The sequence below is a fragment of the Pagrus pagrus genome (assembly GCF_965226575.1).
Source record: "Pagrus pagrus genome assembly, chromosome: 2".
NCBI classification, from domain to species: Eukaryota; Metazoa; Chordata; class Actinopteri; order Spariformes; family Sparidae; genus Pagrus; species Pagrus pagrus.
In genome coordinates, this window is record NC_140186.1 from 21,970,533 (window position 1) to 21,988,542 (window position 18,010).

Genomic DNA, 18,010 nt, shown 5'->3' on the forward strand with positions numbered 1-18,010 from the left:
GCAGGTCAATAATCTGAACAGCTGGGAAGGGGAGTGACCACCAGTTGCTCAGTTGAAACAAGGGTTGCAACAATCATTGCAAATCAGGCTCCTCATTAAAGACATGATCTGTCAGCCATAGTTCAAAGACCCTTCTCTCACTTTGCTTGTTTATTTCTACCTGCAGTCAGAATCAGGCTAAGCTTTAACTGCATACCATGTGTGGGGGTATCAACTGAGAAAAACTTCTTTTTAAATCAGTGAGAGATTCAAAACAGCTTTGCCATGTTTTCACAGTAAATTTACTTCTCTCGCAGGAAAGACAGCAGAGAATGTCTTCATTGATAGAAAATGAAGGAATTATAACAGAGCAGCCAATTATGTACCACAGTCCCCCAAAAACTGTTAAACGTCATACAGTATCAGGATGTGGATTCAAGTTACCTCTCTGATGACTCAATTTGAGTAAATCAAAACAGCTGCGCAACATCACTTTGACTGAAACGATGCGTAATGACGACACGTGGATTTTACCAGTTTGAATCGAGACGACATTCCCAAAGCACAAAGATTGAAAATGTTGGTATTTAAAATTATTAATATATTTGCTACTGTGCGTCAACACAAAATGACTCACTTCCTTTCATGACTTAACTTGCCCCACTCCTCTGCTTTAGTGATAAGTGAAATTACGATGGGCTTGTTGAAGGTGTTGAGAAACAATTTTGCAACCCAATTTGATGCTTTAAGATTCCTTACTGAGGTGATGAGGTGAGTGAGTGTCTGTGTTTATCTGTTGATGTTGCTGAAGAGTTTACAGTGATAGCAAAGCTGCCGATTTCATCGCTGTATGAGACTCAGTCTGAAATAACTGACATTCAGTCATTACAGGGCTTAAAGCTCCAGCTGCATGGAATAAACAAAGAAAACTCAGGTTGGCAGGTAAAGCAATGGCTTTTAGCAATTCTGTTTGTGTTTTAATATTTACCATTTAAGCACCCTGTAAATCAAAGTAAGTTTAAAAATCTTAGTGTCATTTTGTCCAATCACAGAATGTTCTAATTAGCCTGTGGTGGCAGTGATTGCAAAGGCAGCAGGGGGGCGCAGCATGTGAAGATACCAGATGATGCACCACCTTTTTTGTCAGAAAAATCTGTGTGCATAATTACTGATCAATTACTACAAAGTCCGAAAGACAAGGGGAGTCTTGGGGTTGATCAAATCCAACATGATCGCAGATTAGAGGTGTGAATCTTCACCTTCAGTTCAAGGATGATTCACCTGATGATTCACCTGATATCTTGTCCAGTTTATGCTTCCCAATACGTTCATAAAATCCTAAATGTCACCAGATGTCCACTTTTAAAATACTGAGTGCATTGAATTTGCCTGACAAAACATTACCTGTGTAAAAACACTAATTCTGTACTGTCAATTGTGATTACTGCCACTCCAATGACATCAAGTTACTTTCAATAAGAACTGAAGAGTTGAGAGAAAGAGTGGGGGACAAAGTGAGAAACTGAGATGGAGAGAGAAAGAGACAAAGTCTGACATGAGATGGCATTTAGCATTTATACTGACTACAGCTGTATGCTAAATAGCTTCAGTTCATCACGTTACATTACCGTATTCCTGGTGTGTATGTGTGTATGTGTGTATGTGTGTTGAATAACTTATTTTGGGGCTATAAATAACCTGTCCGTTAGACAGAAAAGCTTAGACAGAATTGTAATTCCTACCAAATCTCAATGCAAACAGGAGGAGGATGAGCTTCCAGAGCTTCTTCCAGAACTTTTTCATTCAGGGGATTTTTTTCTACCTTAATAATCAACAGAGCCTAGAGGTTTGAGATCCCAGCTCCTCACCACCTCCGCACCTCCAACTGCATCTGTAATACAGCTCCATGGTCTCCCAGGTTTTACGGTGTTTGACTGAGCGAATGAGAAGCAGGAGAAGAGCCAGAGAGACCATGGTGAGCACTTGACATTCCCTGGACAAATAAATGCTTTCAAAAGGCTAGGTTAACATAAATCAATAATTCATAACTCATTCGATTATTTCTAGGTGTAGCATTACCTAACAAGGTCTCACTCTGGCTGCATGAGCACTGTTCTCAGGTCAAACGGGGTAAGACAGAACTCTAGGAAATCTGCCCCTCTCACATGTGCAGTTACCCTCTCATGACAAGTGTTTTCAATAAGGCAGTCTTATGACAGCCTCTCTACCTTACAGACGAAGACAAAAGAACACACAGACAAGAACACACAGACAAGAGCACACAGACAAGAGCACACAGACAACACACACACACACGCACACACACACACACACACACACACACACACACACACACACACACACACACACACACACACACACACACACACACACACACACACACACACACACACACACACACACACACACACACACACACAGTCTTTAGCCCTGAGTGTTAACAGGCTTTCTGCCAGTGAAGCAGAAAGACTAAGAGTTTAATAAGAGTGTAACATCAGATATCTGAGACAGACACACACATAGTTACACATACACAGCATTGTGAAAAGCTCCACTATAGGGTTTTCAATCTAACAACGTCGTAGTGCATAATCAAGACTGTGCGTATGTACGTACATATGTGTATACTTGTGTATTTCTGTGTGTAGCTGTCTGTAGTATGTGAGCTTGCGTGTGGCCCGCGAACCGTCACAGCGACACAGGTCTGTCTGGGAGGATAAGAGTGAGACGTCTTATCAGTCGCAAGCCAGACAGACACACAAACACACATTCTCAGACACACACACAGTGGGATAATACGCCACCTCATATCAGCTATACAGCAAGACCTGTCACTTGGGGGGGGGGGGGTGAACGGCAACTGGGAGCAAGGAATGAAAAGAGTAGAGGCATTGAGGACGAGGGGGGAAAGTTGAGGGATAAAGAAGATGGAAAGGGGGATGAGGAGGGAGGAGAAGTGACAGAAGAGAGAAAGATAAAGAGAGAGGGGGCAAAAGAGACAGTACTGTTCTGACAACATTTCCCTGTGGAGATAAGGAGTGATGAAGAAAGGGCAGGGATGAATGATCAGAGAAGTATGTTGGACATTAGCAGTTAGACAGACTGTCTAGAAAGCTAGTTCAACTAAGGATGCATCATATTGGATTTTTGCTGATATCCGGTATACTGATATTATCCAACTCATTTTGGCCAATTGCCTTTTCCAAAACCAACATCTCAACATATTTTTTTAACCTCATTACCGAGATCCTTTACTCTGTAGTGGAGTTGACTATTATGCCTACTTTTATCAACACTTTTCAAATTACACACGTTCTCAGGGCAAAATAAAATAAAAAATACATTTAAAAAAAAAACAATTTGCATTGCTTGAGCATAATCAAATCATCATCTTATCGGCCCGTCAAATTGGTAGAAATGCCATGACGTCATTATAGTGCATAACTAATTTCAGCATTGATTGTCCTGATAAAACAGTGAGGTTAAGCATGTTTCAGTTCAGCAGCCATACAGAAATCAACGAGTGAGTCTAATAGCCTGACGAAGAGACCAATGTCATGCTGGTGTCATATGAGATGGATAATAGAAATTAGAAAGATTACCATGTTGACGACTCAAGATGGTTGTATGAGTGTAATTACCTAATTACGACTAACTTTGGATACCTTGAGGGATCTATATTTGATTTTCAGGCACTGGTAGCACCAGATTGGAGTCATAACTACAACGTGAATAGAAACTTGTTGATGTGAATGCTATATACAAGTCAAAAGCAGGCAATCATGGAAATGTCGAAATGCCATGAATAAGGCATAAAGTCTCAGGCATACTACCTGCTGGCTCACTTACATGAGTGACATGTAATCAAGTGACTTTGAGGGCTTATGTCACAGTAAAGTACCTCTTGACTTCATGGTGGTTAATTGAGTGAGTGGGTGACTGCCCACCTAAGGTTAAGTAAATGACTGATTCAATGGCTAATAGTTTCTGAAAAGAGACTGAAGCCATGACAAAAACGTCTATGGTCTAGATTCATGGTTTCGTCTTTCGGGAACACGACTCAAGATACATTTTTGCCTGTTTGTTATTTATTCACCACCAGAGATATGAACCTATCTGTGGCTCTGTGTGGAGACAGAGAGTGTCTCTAATGGCTAACTGAGCAAAAGAGAGAAAGACATTTCCAAAGGAGCAAGCGCCTATCCTGCTGATGAATGGCATTGAGAAATTCATGTTCACAACAGAAAGGCAACACCCTACACTCTCCCAAATTTAACAGGGCTGGCCCAGAAATTAGCCTTGGAAATGTCAGGAAAATGGCAAAGGAGTTGGGAGGGAGGGACATATGGGTATAGAGAGCGCAAAGGAGACTAGGAAAGGGCCCGGTGGAGGAGAAAAATGGGGAACAAAGAATAAGAAAAGAGAGAAATCATTTTATGACACCACATAATTATAGAAATGTCAAAGAGGTGCACGGAGATGGGTGGTTGAAGCAAAAAGACACAGGAGAGGTGACAGGGGAAGGGACAGGGGTGTGTAAGGGGATGGAAAGCTGGAGATGGAAATCCTTTTGCCACTCAGAAAATTTGTTATAGAAGTGTTGGAAAGGGGAGGGAAAATGAGGAGGAGGAGAGGGTGGAATAACAGAGGGGGAAAATGACTTGGGAACACAGGCCATCAGTCATTGGGAAAGCAGGCCTGACACTACTGCATCAATAATTCAGATGACTACGGTTAATGAGCGAGATCCAAACAAATCACCCCTGAATTCACTGAGAGAACATTGAAACATTTCACTGCACAAAATATGGCACCATTATGGCTGCTTTTTAGCTGTAGTTTGGGCTGTATTGGCAACACACAAGGGAAAGTGGGTTGGATACAATATTCATCTCTCTTGAACCCTTGAAACGTTAACATTTATTTTCAAGAGAAAAAGAGGACAGGGGGAATCAACCGAGAATGAGCATTGGCATGCATGCATAAAAGTTTAACACCAAAGGAAAAGATCCATTTTACAAAAGACTAAAATAAAAGGTAGAAATAAAATAAGACTGTGATAAAGTTGATCCAAAAGTAAAAAAAGGGAAGGAAAAGGATCGTAAAAGGTGAATTTGTTGTCTCTGTTAAAGCGTTTACAATGGAAACGGCTGGAGCGCAGCAGACATATAGAAATGTAAAGACAAACTCAGACAATTTGAGCAAACTACGCTTAGATCAAACCCAGTATGGCTGACTATTACAGACACACATATACACACACGCAGGCACCCAAAGTAAACATCTCCCTGTCAACCCACTTCCCCAACACCACTTGATATCAGGTATCTATTTATACAGTGTTGTAATTAAATTGGATGTTAACGGCAGGCTTTACATGGAAACTATAGTAAAGTAAGTCAAGTACAGTACAGATTGTTTGATAATCATGACGTTGAAAAAAGTCACACTATGTTAGCTCCAGTTTGAGACGACCAGTCTAAACACAAACTCAGAGGAAGGACTGAGGACAGCATCATCTTATTGCTTTACTCTTGGGGCTTTTCCATACACATGTGCTGGCTAGGCTTGACTCTGTTTGACTCGGCACGCCAGCCAAGCATGGCAGGGATTCGCACTTCTACCCACTTGAAGGTGTGTCTTTAACGATGATGCGCTTGTCATGAGTAGGGGTCGAAGGAACAACTGTAAGTACTCTTTCTCCTGCGGTAGGAATCGCTGCTAAAAATGTTTGGGTTTTTTTTATTAACACTTCAAATGATGAAGGCACTTGCAAGTGACATAGTACAAACTGCAAACAATACTGGTGTTTCAGTTTTATCTCTTCAATTAAGATTCCATTAGCCCTTTTTTTTCTCGTTTCACAAAATTAACCAAAACACTAGCAAGGGGAAGAACTTGGGTAGATAATTTGAATAAATATGAAGCTAAATTTAAATCTTTCATTAAACATGTCAAAAACTTAATATGTATTATTCATGAGGGAAAAGCTAGCCTTTCTCACACTGTACCTTTCTCTACTGTAAAATCCACTAGCAGAAAGACACAGAGCAGAATGCGTAAACAGTGAGCTATTTTTTTCCTCAGATGAGCAGGTCAGACAGGAAACCAAGAGTCGATAGTGCTTACACAGTGTTAAGCTTCATAAGCTCCAGTCTAAACTCAGCAAGTGGCTTAGGTTATGCCCTGAAGGGCCTACCTGGTAGTTTATTGCACCTCTGTGTGCAGAGGTAGCAGGCTCTTATTATTCCGATCCACTTATTAGACTGGTCCCATGGTGTGGTGGCAAGCCCACTACTTTGCAATCTCTATCTCTCTGTAGATATATAACTCTCCAGATATATAATTCTCCTTGCCTCAGACTCGCTGCCCTGGACCTTTTTTTTCTCTCCTTACATCCCCTGACTCCATATGCCTAGGTATAGGAAGTGCTTACATTGGTTCTTTCTTTATGCTGTAGTCAGCCTTAAGACAGAAACACAACACAGGCTAGATATAATATCTAGCAGAGCTGGGGTGATGAACGAGGGGGTATTGAAGGGATATAAATATTCTTTCTTTCTCCATGACTATTTCTTCCACTCCCTGAGGGGCATACAGCAGGATTTAAAAAGGAAGAGGTCCACCACTGCTGCCCTAACAGTTTTTATTTTATTTATTTATTTATTTATTTATTTATTTACCCAAATCTGTCACTGTTTTGATGCCTTAAATTTTCCTTGATTTATTCTTAACTTACCCTTACCGTTGTCCTCATCTTCCACCCATTCATCTATCCTGATAAGCTATATGGAAAAAAATAGGAAAAGGAATACTTCCTGATCCTTTTTTACACATTAAACTTTCTAAGGCACAAATGCCAGTGGCCAAAAGCCGACACTATCAGTGCTCTGGGGTCTGGCTTTGACTGTAATGCCATTTTCCATTGGCTTGATACAGCACACTTATGCTGCAAAGTGTGCTGTACTCTGCCGATCTGAAATTTCACAGCAAAGTCATGAAGCAAGATTACCAAGCTGACCCGCTCTGCCTCGAAGCAGAGCAAAAGTGTGACTGTGCCCATCTTCAACTGAACTTTACTGCCAGTCAAATGATGTACAGATGTGATTCCATGCAGACAAGAAGATATTTCAGACATCAGATGTCAGATTTACACTTAACGGGAGGAGTTAAGGATTCCTGTCATACACAACTATGATGTAGGTTTAGATTTATAGTTCCGCATTTGATCTTAATCCTTGATACACAGTCATCATAAGTGATCAGGCCAAAACAAACTATAATTATACTCTAAGCAGTAAGTTTGTGTCGTTTCATTCAACTACGAAGTCCACTTACATCCTCACACTGTTAATGCAAACTCAAAAATTCCTACTGCTCCTTGCTGCAGTGAATTTATGGTGGTGCCTCCTTACTTCATAACTATGCTGGGTTTCATTAAGATTCCCTGCAGTGTTATGGTCTCATTTGATTTTGTTGTAAAACAAAGAAATTGTGAATCAACATTATGGAGTCAATTTATATTATACAACTAAGAGGGTTTTATAAAAGCAATTGTAACCCCTACATTAATGGAGCTCTTTTATTGTGAAGCACATGCTGACAATGTTAAATTAGCCACCAAGGGCTAACTACTTGCTTGATAGAAGTTGGTATTAAATTCTGTTCCAAAAAAGTGTAGATAATAGGAAGAGAGATAAAAACACAGTTGGGCTCCTATTTGCTAGCTAAAGTGCTAAACAACAGCAATTCCTACATTACATCCAAGCTGAACCCAAAGCCTGACATCAATCTGTTCTCTCATGCAGCCCTTTCCCTTTTTCTCTCTCTCCACACTGCAAAGGCAGATCAAGTCATGATCAAGACATGATCAAGTCTGCCATTAACCTGTGATTCTAACCATAAAGAGTAAATAGACAATCAAGCACAGGAAAGAGACAATGTCAAACAAACAAATAATAATGCCTTCAATACTGACTAAAGATTTAAATATCAATGTAAAAAATATTTTAATGTTTGAATGCTTAAATAAAGTTTTAATTTACTTAAGTCTTAACCCTACGCAGCCCTAAAGTTTAGAGTTAAAGCTTATGATGGCCAGGACAGCAAGGAGGGCAGTGAGGGAGAACAGAAGCTGGTCGGATGAATACACAATGCTGCTTCACCATTTTGTCCATTTCCAGCTAAATAAGATCTTCCTCCGCCTCTGCCTCCTCCACCTTCTCTGCCATGGCCCCAGGCAGGCAACTGGGAAAGAACATTTCTCACATTATAACCCCTCAATATCTCTCCTGTGGCTCATTGGAAGTATGCATGTCTGGGTGTGTATGTGTGTGTATGTGTGGCTAGCTCCGGTACTGCTACATGGTACAGAGTCACACTCAGATTTTCCAGACAGAATGGACCAAAGTTAAATGCTTATGGACTAAATTTTAAACACAAGGGATAGTTAAAGATAGCGGCAATGTCAATGCAAGGAAGCAAACTAATAATAGCTGGATAGATTTCAGCTGGGTACGTGATAGAGAAATGCTTTTTTGTCACTCATTAGGTAATGTAGAGGTGTCCTTGAGCCGGTCAGTGTCTAACAGCAGACTGCAGCTATAATGGGCAGATCCCTGGTGTAATTTTGTGAATGTGAAGCAAGGCATCGCTGAAAATAAGCACCGATGTCAGAAGACTGCTGCTGGGTAAAAAAGGTAAAAATAGCAATTTAAGACATCATTTCGTTTTAGTTTTTAATTCCTAATAGTTAATCAATCTGCTTGATTTAACCTTGTAAATACTGTATAATGGCCATTACCTGCATCAACGTCTGTGAGCTTCCTGTGTTTAAAACTGCAAAACATAACTGTATATATACATGTTACCCCTTCATAAATTAAGTAATTCAAATTAGTTTGGACTTAACATAATCACTTAAACCGTCGCTACGAAAAGGAATGAGGCTTAAGATGCCACTGTATCAGAAAGTCACCTTTCCTAAATGTAAACATTACAAAAAGTGAGAAATATGCGCTCATTTTTGCATATCTTCACTCCTGTGCTTGTGACACATTTATTACACATACACCTTGCAAGCCATCAACATGAGTGATACAAAAAAATGAAGTGTTTACTGCAAACTGGAGAGCAAATATGTCACACTCAATTATTCATTCACTCTCTCTCCCTCAGTCAAATGCTATTTCATCAGGGGCTAATCTGTCCATTTATTCATCAGTTGATTCTTCCACTCAGCTCTTTCCATTTCCATTTGTTGACATTATTTCTTTTTTTTCCATTCATTCAAATATTTGTTCACCTGTCATGTATTTGTCCATGCATTCTGCAATTTGTCCACTCAATGTTCTATTCATATGCTAAACATGCTAAGTCAGCTGAGAGGAAAAGTGTAGATGAGGTGGTGCAAGAGTAGAGTCACAAAGGCACTGACTTGTCCCTGTCCATAACAAGACATTAATAAAACTCAGGCTGCCCACTAAACATCAATGATTTCAGCCACAGATCATGTTGACAGCTGAAGCATCGGATTGTTTCTTTGGCTAAACCAATGGAAAATAGTATGGTGGCCTACAAAGACTTACAAATGGTTTGAGCTGCAACTATTCAGTCAATTAACCAATTAGTCGATCAAAACTAATTTTTCTCTCAACTATGAACTAACTGATGAATCATTTGAGCCATTCTTCATCTGTATGTACTGGTTCCAGCTTTTTAAGGGGCGCTGTGTAGTTTCGGAGAAAATATTCAAGGTCAGAATTTTTATATTTACAATATCAATGAGGAAATAATACAAACTCAGAAATAATTATCTTTTCCATAAGTGAATAAACAAACTGTTCTCAGAGGAAAATAAGGTCCCAATGACACTGTTTGAAGTTAGAAAGTTGGCAACTAAAACAGCATGAAATTTGCCCTTTAAGGTCAGTCTGTTTATTCAGTTTATTCAGTCATGAAAACAAAGAGAGTTTGTTTATTTAGTTTGTTAAGGCATTAAAACATCAGTCAATGAAGATCTTTCTCTTTTGTCCAAAATGTATTCCCCCAAATTACATAGTAGACCTTTAAATGTAGGGATTTGCTGTTTTTTTGCCATTTATGACAGTAAATGAAGAGTCTCGTCGTGTTTAGACTGTTGGTCAGACAAAGAAAGCAATCTGAAGATGTCACTTTGGGCTCTGGGAAATTTTGCAATTTTTTGACAAATTTACAGTCAAAACTATTTTATTCACATATTTATCATTCAAGAAAATAATTGTCAGTTTCAATCCTCCAAACGCATATGGAGAAAGATGATGGAAAAGAAGAGAAGATTTACACATTGTATCTTCATTATTCTCTGTGCAGTCTGATGCTATCCGCTCTCTGGTACTGAGTGCAAGTGTAGTAAGTTCGACTTAACTACTCCAGAAGCAGCTTCCTGTATTGCCATCTGATGCGATGGCCACTTCAGCTAAGGCCTTGTTCAGACAGACTTAAGCCCTGTGTGCATGGTTCAAAACAATGTAGGGTTGTCCAGCATAAAGTTTAGCCAAGCTTAGCCAAGCCAAGTTTTGAAAAAAAATTATGTATTATGTATGTAAACGCATTATTAAACTCAATACTCTTTTACTCCAATCTGTCTTATCGAATTTTCTCACCATTATTGAAACAACATGATCCCACCAACACAGCCTCTTGCTTTTTTTTAATCCCAGGGCCACTGAATCCCTGCTAACAGTGCTGTCGCAAGCAAGTCAGTTGAGACACACACATTTTATTTTACTTTTGACTGTGTGAAAATCATGATTCTCTTGTACATTGCCAGTAAACGATGCCTCAAAACACGAATCACACAGATAAAACATGAGGCCTGACAAGCAAGCTTCTCAGTGTGAGACAGCTACTCTGCAGGTGAGCTGGACTGTATCTGCGTGTAATTGGACAGGGTCCATGAATAACTTAGTTTGGCGATGTGAGATGGTTGAAAGCTACAGAAAAGCTAATATCTTGTGGATCTAGAGTTAATCTTTACTTCATTAAACTCCTACCCCCATGGTCAAAACTTGACTTTCACACCCAAATGAATAGTATAGTATTTCTCATAATTCTTGATAAGAAGTCATAATAAATGGGTCAGTGACAAATAAGGGTTTGCATTATGATCAATTCAAAAATGTTTTTAAAAAATGTTTTAAAAGCTTGCATCAGGTTTGCTAAAATGTATATTTTGTATTTATGTTGGTTTCATGTAATTTGAAATAGCATTTGAACTATTTTTTTACGAAAAGTAAGACTGACTGCCCGTGAAATATCAAGTGGTGTAACCAGAACAAAAGGAGAAATATTAAACATTTCTTTCCACCTAGAGTGTATGTAAGTGTACTTATGAAAACAGTTACTTAATTTTAAAATATCACATGAAAATAGATTTTATTAGGATTATTTCAAATTAAAATTGTATGCGTTTTTTGTAATATAGAGCAGGACATATGCTGCAGAACTTTGTGTTTTCTAAATAATATTTGACAAATTATGTATAAACTGTTAAAAAATATGTTAATACATTGCAATAGAGGATTACATCTTATTCCACATGAATTTTCCTGTATAATATTTTTATGAAAAATACTGGTTACACCAATTGACACAAACCAGTTACACCACCTGACTATGTTGCTACTACAGTCAAAGGCCATTGTTTGTCGAAGAAACTGGCACTAAGAATCAAGCATGACTGTGAACAAGGTCAATTGAACTTTTTTTAAATTATTTTCAATGAAGAAAAAACTGTATTTTTCTGTTTTAAGGCAACGTAGTTGGACAAAAGGGAGTCAACTGTCTCCTCTGGTCTCAGGGCAGAAGTTGTTTTGTAGGATTTTCCTCATGGCTGTTTCGTCTCATCTGGTCCAAGGGCAGAGACCATTGTTTCCCACAATTTTGTCTGAGTGCAGGTGAATCCCTCCTGGTCTCAGGGAAGAAGTTGTATTTTTCTGTTTTAAGGCAACATAGTTGGACAAAAGGGAGTCAACTGTCTCCTCTGGTCTCAGGTCAGAAGTTGTCTGAGGGCAGGTGAATCTCTCCTGGTCTCAGGGCAGAAGTCGTATTTTTCTGTTTTAAGGCAACATAGTTGGACAAAAGGGAGTCAACTGTAGGGGTGGGGGAAAAAAATCGATTCTCATAAGAATCGCGATTCTAATCATCCATGATTCTGAATCGATTCATAAACTTCAAAATTCGATTTTTTTTTTTTAAATATATATATATATTTTTTTTATTATTTTTGTTCTATTTTGAAAAATCACACAAAACACCAATTTGTGTTATTTGTGTACAGTTTATTTTTGTAACTTCAGGGAGAAAAAGGCAGCTGACCTAACCTTTTATTTAGGCAATTTTATTTATGCAAGTTATTTCTTGTACAGTAAGTAAGTTTTTATTTGTTTAGCATTAATAAATGTTACCTTTTTTAATGTTTGCCTTTGTGTGATTACATCATTGGAATCAGTTTGTTTAAAAATCATATTATCTTATACAAACTGTATTGTTTTGATGCAATAATTTGCCTTACCACACTATGCACTGTATCAATTTTTGAATCGAGGATCGATTCTGAATCGAATCGTAACCCTAACAATCAGAATCGAATCGAATCGTGAGACACCCAAAGATTCACACCCCTAGTCAACGGTCTCTTCTGGTCTCAGGGCAGAAGTTGTTTTGTAGGATTTTCCTCATAGCTTTTTAGTCTCATCTGGTCCCAGGGCTGAGACCATTGTTTCCCATAATTTTGTCTGAGGGCAGGTGAATCTCTCCTTGTATCAGGGCAAAAGTTGTCTGAGGGCAGGTGATTCTCTCCTGGTCTCAGGGCAGAAGTCGTATTTTTCTGTTTCAAGGCAACGTAGTTGGACAAAAGGGAGTCAACTGTCTCTTCTGGTCTCAGGGCAGAAGTTGTCTGAGGGCAGGTGAATCTCTCCTGGTCTCAGGGCAGAAGTTGTCTGAGGGCAGGTGAATCCCTCCTGGTCTCAGGGCAGAAGTTGTCTGAGGGCAGGTGAATCTCTCCTGGTCTCAAGGCAGAAGTTGTATTTTTCTGTTTTAAGGCAACATAGTTGGACAAAAGGGAGTCAACTGTCTCCTCTGGTCTCAGGGCAGAAGTTGTCTGAGGGCAGGTGAATCTCTCCTGGTCTCTCCTGGCAGAAGTTCTTTTGTAGGATTTTCCTCATGGCTTTTTAGTCTCATCTGGTCCCACGGCAGAGACCATTGTTTCCCACAATTTTGTCCGAGAGCAGGTGAATCTCTCCTGGTCTCAGGGCAGAAGTCGTATTTTTCTGTTTTAAGGCAACGTAGTTGGACAAAGGGGAGTCTACTGTCTCTTCTGGTCTCAGGGCAGAAGTCATATTTTTCTGTTTTAAGGCAACATAGTTGGACAAAAGGGAGTTCACAGTCTCTTCTGGTCTCAGGGCAGAAGTTGTCTGAGGGCAGGTGAATCTCTCCTGGTCTCAGGGCAGGAGTTGTCTGAGAGCAGCTGGACCTCTCCTGGTCTCAGGGCAGAAGTTGTCTGAGGGCAGGTGAATCTCTCCTGGTCTCAGGGCAAAAGTCGTATTTTTCTGTTTTAAGGCAACATAGTTGGACAAAAGGGAGTCTACTGTCTCTTCTGGTCTCAGGGCAAAAGTTCTTTTGTAGGATTTTCCTCATGGCTGTTTCGTCTCATCTGGTCCAAGGCCAGAGACCATTGTTTCCCACAATTTTGTCTGAGGGCAGGTGACTCCCTCCTGGTCTCAGGGCAGAAGTCGTATTTTTCTGTTTAAAAGCAACATAGTTGGACAAAACAGAGTCAACTGTCTCCTCTGGTCTCAGGTCAGAAGTTGTCTGAGGGCAGGTGAATCCCCCCTGGTCTCAGGGCAGAAGTCGTATTTTTCTGTTTTAAGGCAACGTAGTTGGACAAAAGGGAGTCAACTGTCTCCTCTGGTCTTTTGTGGGTCTCAGGGCAGAGACCATTGTTTCCCACAATTTTGTCTGAGAGCAGGTGAATCTCTCCTGGTATCAGGGCAGAAGTTGTCTGAGGGCAGGTGAATCTCTCCTGGTCTCAGGGCAGAAGTCGTATTTTTCTGTTTTAAGGCAACATAGTTGGACAAAAGGGAGTCTACTGTCTCTTCTGGTCTCAGGGCAGAAGTTCTTTTGTAGGATTTTCCTCATGGCTTTTTAGTCTCATCTGGTCCCAGGGCAGAGACCACTGTTTCCCACAATTTTGTCCGAGAGCAGGTGAATCTCTCCTGGTCTCAGGGCAGAAGTCGTATTTTTCTGTTTTAAGGCAACATAGTTGGACAAAAGGGAGTCTACTGTCTCTTCTGGTCTCAGGGCAGAAGTTGTCTGAGGGCAGGTGAATCCCTCCTGGTCTCAGGGCAGAAGCCGTATTTTTCTGTTTAAAAGCAACATAGTTGGACAAAACAGAGTCAACTGTCTCCTCTGGTCTCAGGTCAGAAGTTGTCTGAGGGCAGGTGAATCCCCCCTGGTCTCAGGGCAGAAGTCGTATTTTTCTGTTTTAAGGCAACATAGTTGGACAAAAGGGAGTCTACTGTCTCTTCTGGTCTCAGGGCAGAAGTTGTCTGAGGGCAGGTGAATCCCTCCTGGTCTCAGGGCAGAAGCCGTATTTTTCTGTTTAAAACCAACATAGTTGGACAAAACAGAGTCAACTGTCTCCTCTGGTCTCAGGTCAGAAGTTGTCTGAGGGCAGGTGAATCCCCCCTGGTCTCAGGGCAGAAGTCGTATTTTTCTGTTTTAAGGCAACATAGTTGGACAAAAGGGAGTCTACTGTCTCTTCTGGTCTCAGGGCAGAAGTTGTTTTGTATGATTTTCCTCATGGCTGTTTAGTCTCATCTGGTCCAAGGGCAGAGACCATTGTTTCCCACAATTTTGTCTGAGGGCAGGTGACTCTCTCCTGGTCTCAGGGCAGAAGTTGTCTGAGGGCAGATCACTCCTGGTCTCGGGGCAGAAGTCGTATTTTTCTGTTTTAAGGCAACGTAGTTGGACAATTCTCATATTACTGGAGTTTTACATCTTTTTAAAGCTGCTGTTCATGTTCAACATTGTCACTGTTCACCCACTTCATTCTGCTAGATTATGAAATTACATATATTGCACTATATATTGCTTAAAATTGTAAGTGAATGGAATACAAATATATGTTAAAGTTAAACATTTAAAAAATATCAAAGCCATGCAAAATAATGATTTTATCCTAACCTTCCAGCTTTGATAATAAAGTTGGGGATTAATCACCACTTCTTCATAAGAAATATAACACTTAAAACTTGAAAATAGTTCCACATAGTAAGTTAGTTCATATTAGATCTTTAATCAGCATCATAAACTACTGATATTTGACAAAATCGGCCTCTAACCAAAAAGAATGTAATAAAAGTCAGATGGTGTAACCAGTTACACCATTTGACATTTCAATTTAAATTCAAATTTAACAGGCATTATGATGGACACCTATGTAAGCACATGGCCTTGGTGTGAAGATTTCAAACACGTTTTAAAATAAATACTTATTTTTACAATTATTATGAATGATAAATGTTTTCCTGGGGTCATACCATTTGACATGTAACCCTAAGCACACCTGACCATACCCTAAAAATGTCAAATTATCAAGATTTCAAAGAGAGTTACTAACCTGTCATGCAGCAGTTAGGCTAATCAGGGGTCCTTCTCTGTGATATAATTTCCTGTCACATGGTCTTCTTGCACAAATTAACAAAATGGCTCCTTGAATGTTGGTTACACCATCTTGACACTCAGGTTTACTTGACAGACACAATTCCCCAAATTAATTATAACATTCAGAATAATGGTGTTCCATTTATTTTATTCATTATTAAACAACACAAATGTAAAATTATGCCAAATTAGTTGATATGGTGTTTTATTGTGAATATCACCTTTTTTGAACAAGTTAAACTATTTGGTACGAAGTTTTTATAGTTACACCTCATTGACATTTTTGCCATTATCCCCTGAATATTCTCTGAAAATTGATTAAATCCAGAAATTTTAGATGAGGTCTTCTTGTTACTTTTCAAATTTTTACCTTTTTAAATTCAACTGAACCATAAGAACACAAAAAAAATTGCATCACGTCATTGACCCAAATAAGGAATCAATATAAATAACAAAAAGCAGGAATGACATACACATAAATGATAAACTACTTCTTTACTACTTAAAGTATATAGTGGCTTTGCACGTTCCACATAAACAGATGAACAAATCAGAGTGATAATCACGGGTAACCCTGTTCAGTGACTACAAGATGCAGATTGCACTTCCACCTTGAGGGGGTTACAGATTTCATTTTCTTTTAGGCCTCCCACCAAACACTATTCAACAATGTGTCGATACAACGGCAAGAAGCAATCCTATTGCCAATACAGTACATAAAGTCCCATTACTATCATTAAAGTACAAATATCTAATGTAACCAACTTAATATTCTTAAGCCATATTAATCGATTCATTTTTTGTCTCCGTTTGTATATTGTATATATTATAGTCACTCTTTGTTTATTGTTTATTGTCTTCAATGTATGCACCTTATTCACCAAGACAAATTCCTCGTTGGTGCAAAATCCTTCTTGGAAATAAATCCGTTTCTGATTCTGATTCTGATTCTGACAGCTCGAGCTAGCAAGCCACATGAGCCTCCTGCTCACTTCCGTTTCAGGTAAAACAGACCTGCCTTCACTTCAATAGAATAACCACATGGAAGTCCCGCATACTAAACCAGCAGCGGTTAAAAAGACTGTTCCGGTGCACTACAACAACTTAATTCAGCTAGCATGCAGCCATCTATTGTGATTACTGTGATATTTTCGCCAACATCAAACGTCACGGTTAAGCTACCGATAAAGTGAGACACAGCACGTCCTGCACTTACGATTTTCAAAATAAAAACCCCACAGTCGACAATGCATCAATGTATTCAATCAGATCCAAGTATTACAGGAGTTTCAATGTAAACACGTAAGATATCTTAGTAGTGCTTCCCGACCAAATCGACCTTCCACAGGATACTGTGCAATACATATTAGCTTAGCTACATTAGCTTGCTATGCCTACTCAAGCTTGTACGCCATGTCATATTATGCAGCACGCTAGCAAAGCTCAATCACAAGGGAGAGAGTCAGCGACAAAACGTAAAACAAACAACTTGTCAGTAGTGTCCCTTTCATTTACATCATACGAAAAGCGTTTATTATTCCGTTTCTCCCAAGCACTTCCTGTCCTTCGTAACTGAACGTCCCTAGCTTAACGCTCACCGGCAGACTCAACTTGCACGTTATTTTCATTGAACAACACAACAATATTCGCTGAAAAATACATTTATGCGGTCTATGCGTTACCTCCTTCTTCTTTTGTCCTCCTCCGGGCGGCAGACATAGCACCAGCAGTAAGAAAACAGATAGGACCGGCAGGTTAGCGATGGATTTCACCCAAACAGACGCCATGACGGAAGGATGCTCTGACAGCGAGACACGTCTCCGACAAGTGATTGGATTCTGTGTTGACCAATCAACGGGAAGAACCTGTAGAGCGGCAGCCTCTGGGTTTTGTAGTTTTTTAGACTAAACTGGCTTTACTGCTTTTATATTAATATCTAGAGGTCATACTTGTCATTTCAGCTAGGGGGGAGGCAACTATTGGAGCTGTTGATGCCATTATAATTATAACCAATAGGCTAATTAATTTTAATACACTGCAGATACTATTATAGTTTGTTTACGTTTCTTTAAGGATCCCTATTGGAAGCACATTTGATGTGCCTCAATTAGTAGGCCATAGTGTGCTAGTTGTAATTCTGATTTATGTAAGTGTATGATACAAAATCATAAAGAAAAAGCAATGAACATCGTGCAAAAGCTGCTAAATGTAACCTCTTTAAATGTCTACATAAATTAATGCAATTAGGTGCAGATACCACAGTGTCTTTTTTTCTGGTTGGACTTTAATGAAAAAAGAAGAAGAA

The 18,010-nt window shown here is 39.5% G+C and overlaps 1 protein-coding gene across 1 annotated transcript in view; it reads right to left on the minus strand.

Annotated features, from left to right (window-relative positions):
- Positions 1-17,522, minus strand: part of LOC311250787 (dolichyl-diphosphooligosaccharide--protein glycosyltransferase subunit TUSC3) — a 75,255-nt gene extending 57,733 nt beyond the window's left edge. The window contains exon 1 of the mRNA XM_084342835.1: positions 17,388-17,522. Within this exon, the coding sequence (XP_084198961.1) occupies positions 17,388-17,492 (105 nt within the window). The 5' untranslated portion in view covers positions 17,493-17,522. The remainder of the gene's footprint in view (positions 1-17,387) is intronic.
- Between the last annotated feature and the right edge of the window lie 488 nt (positions 17,523-18,010).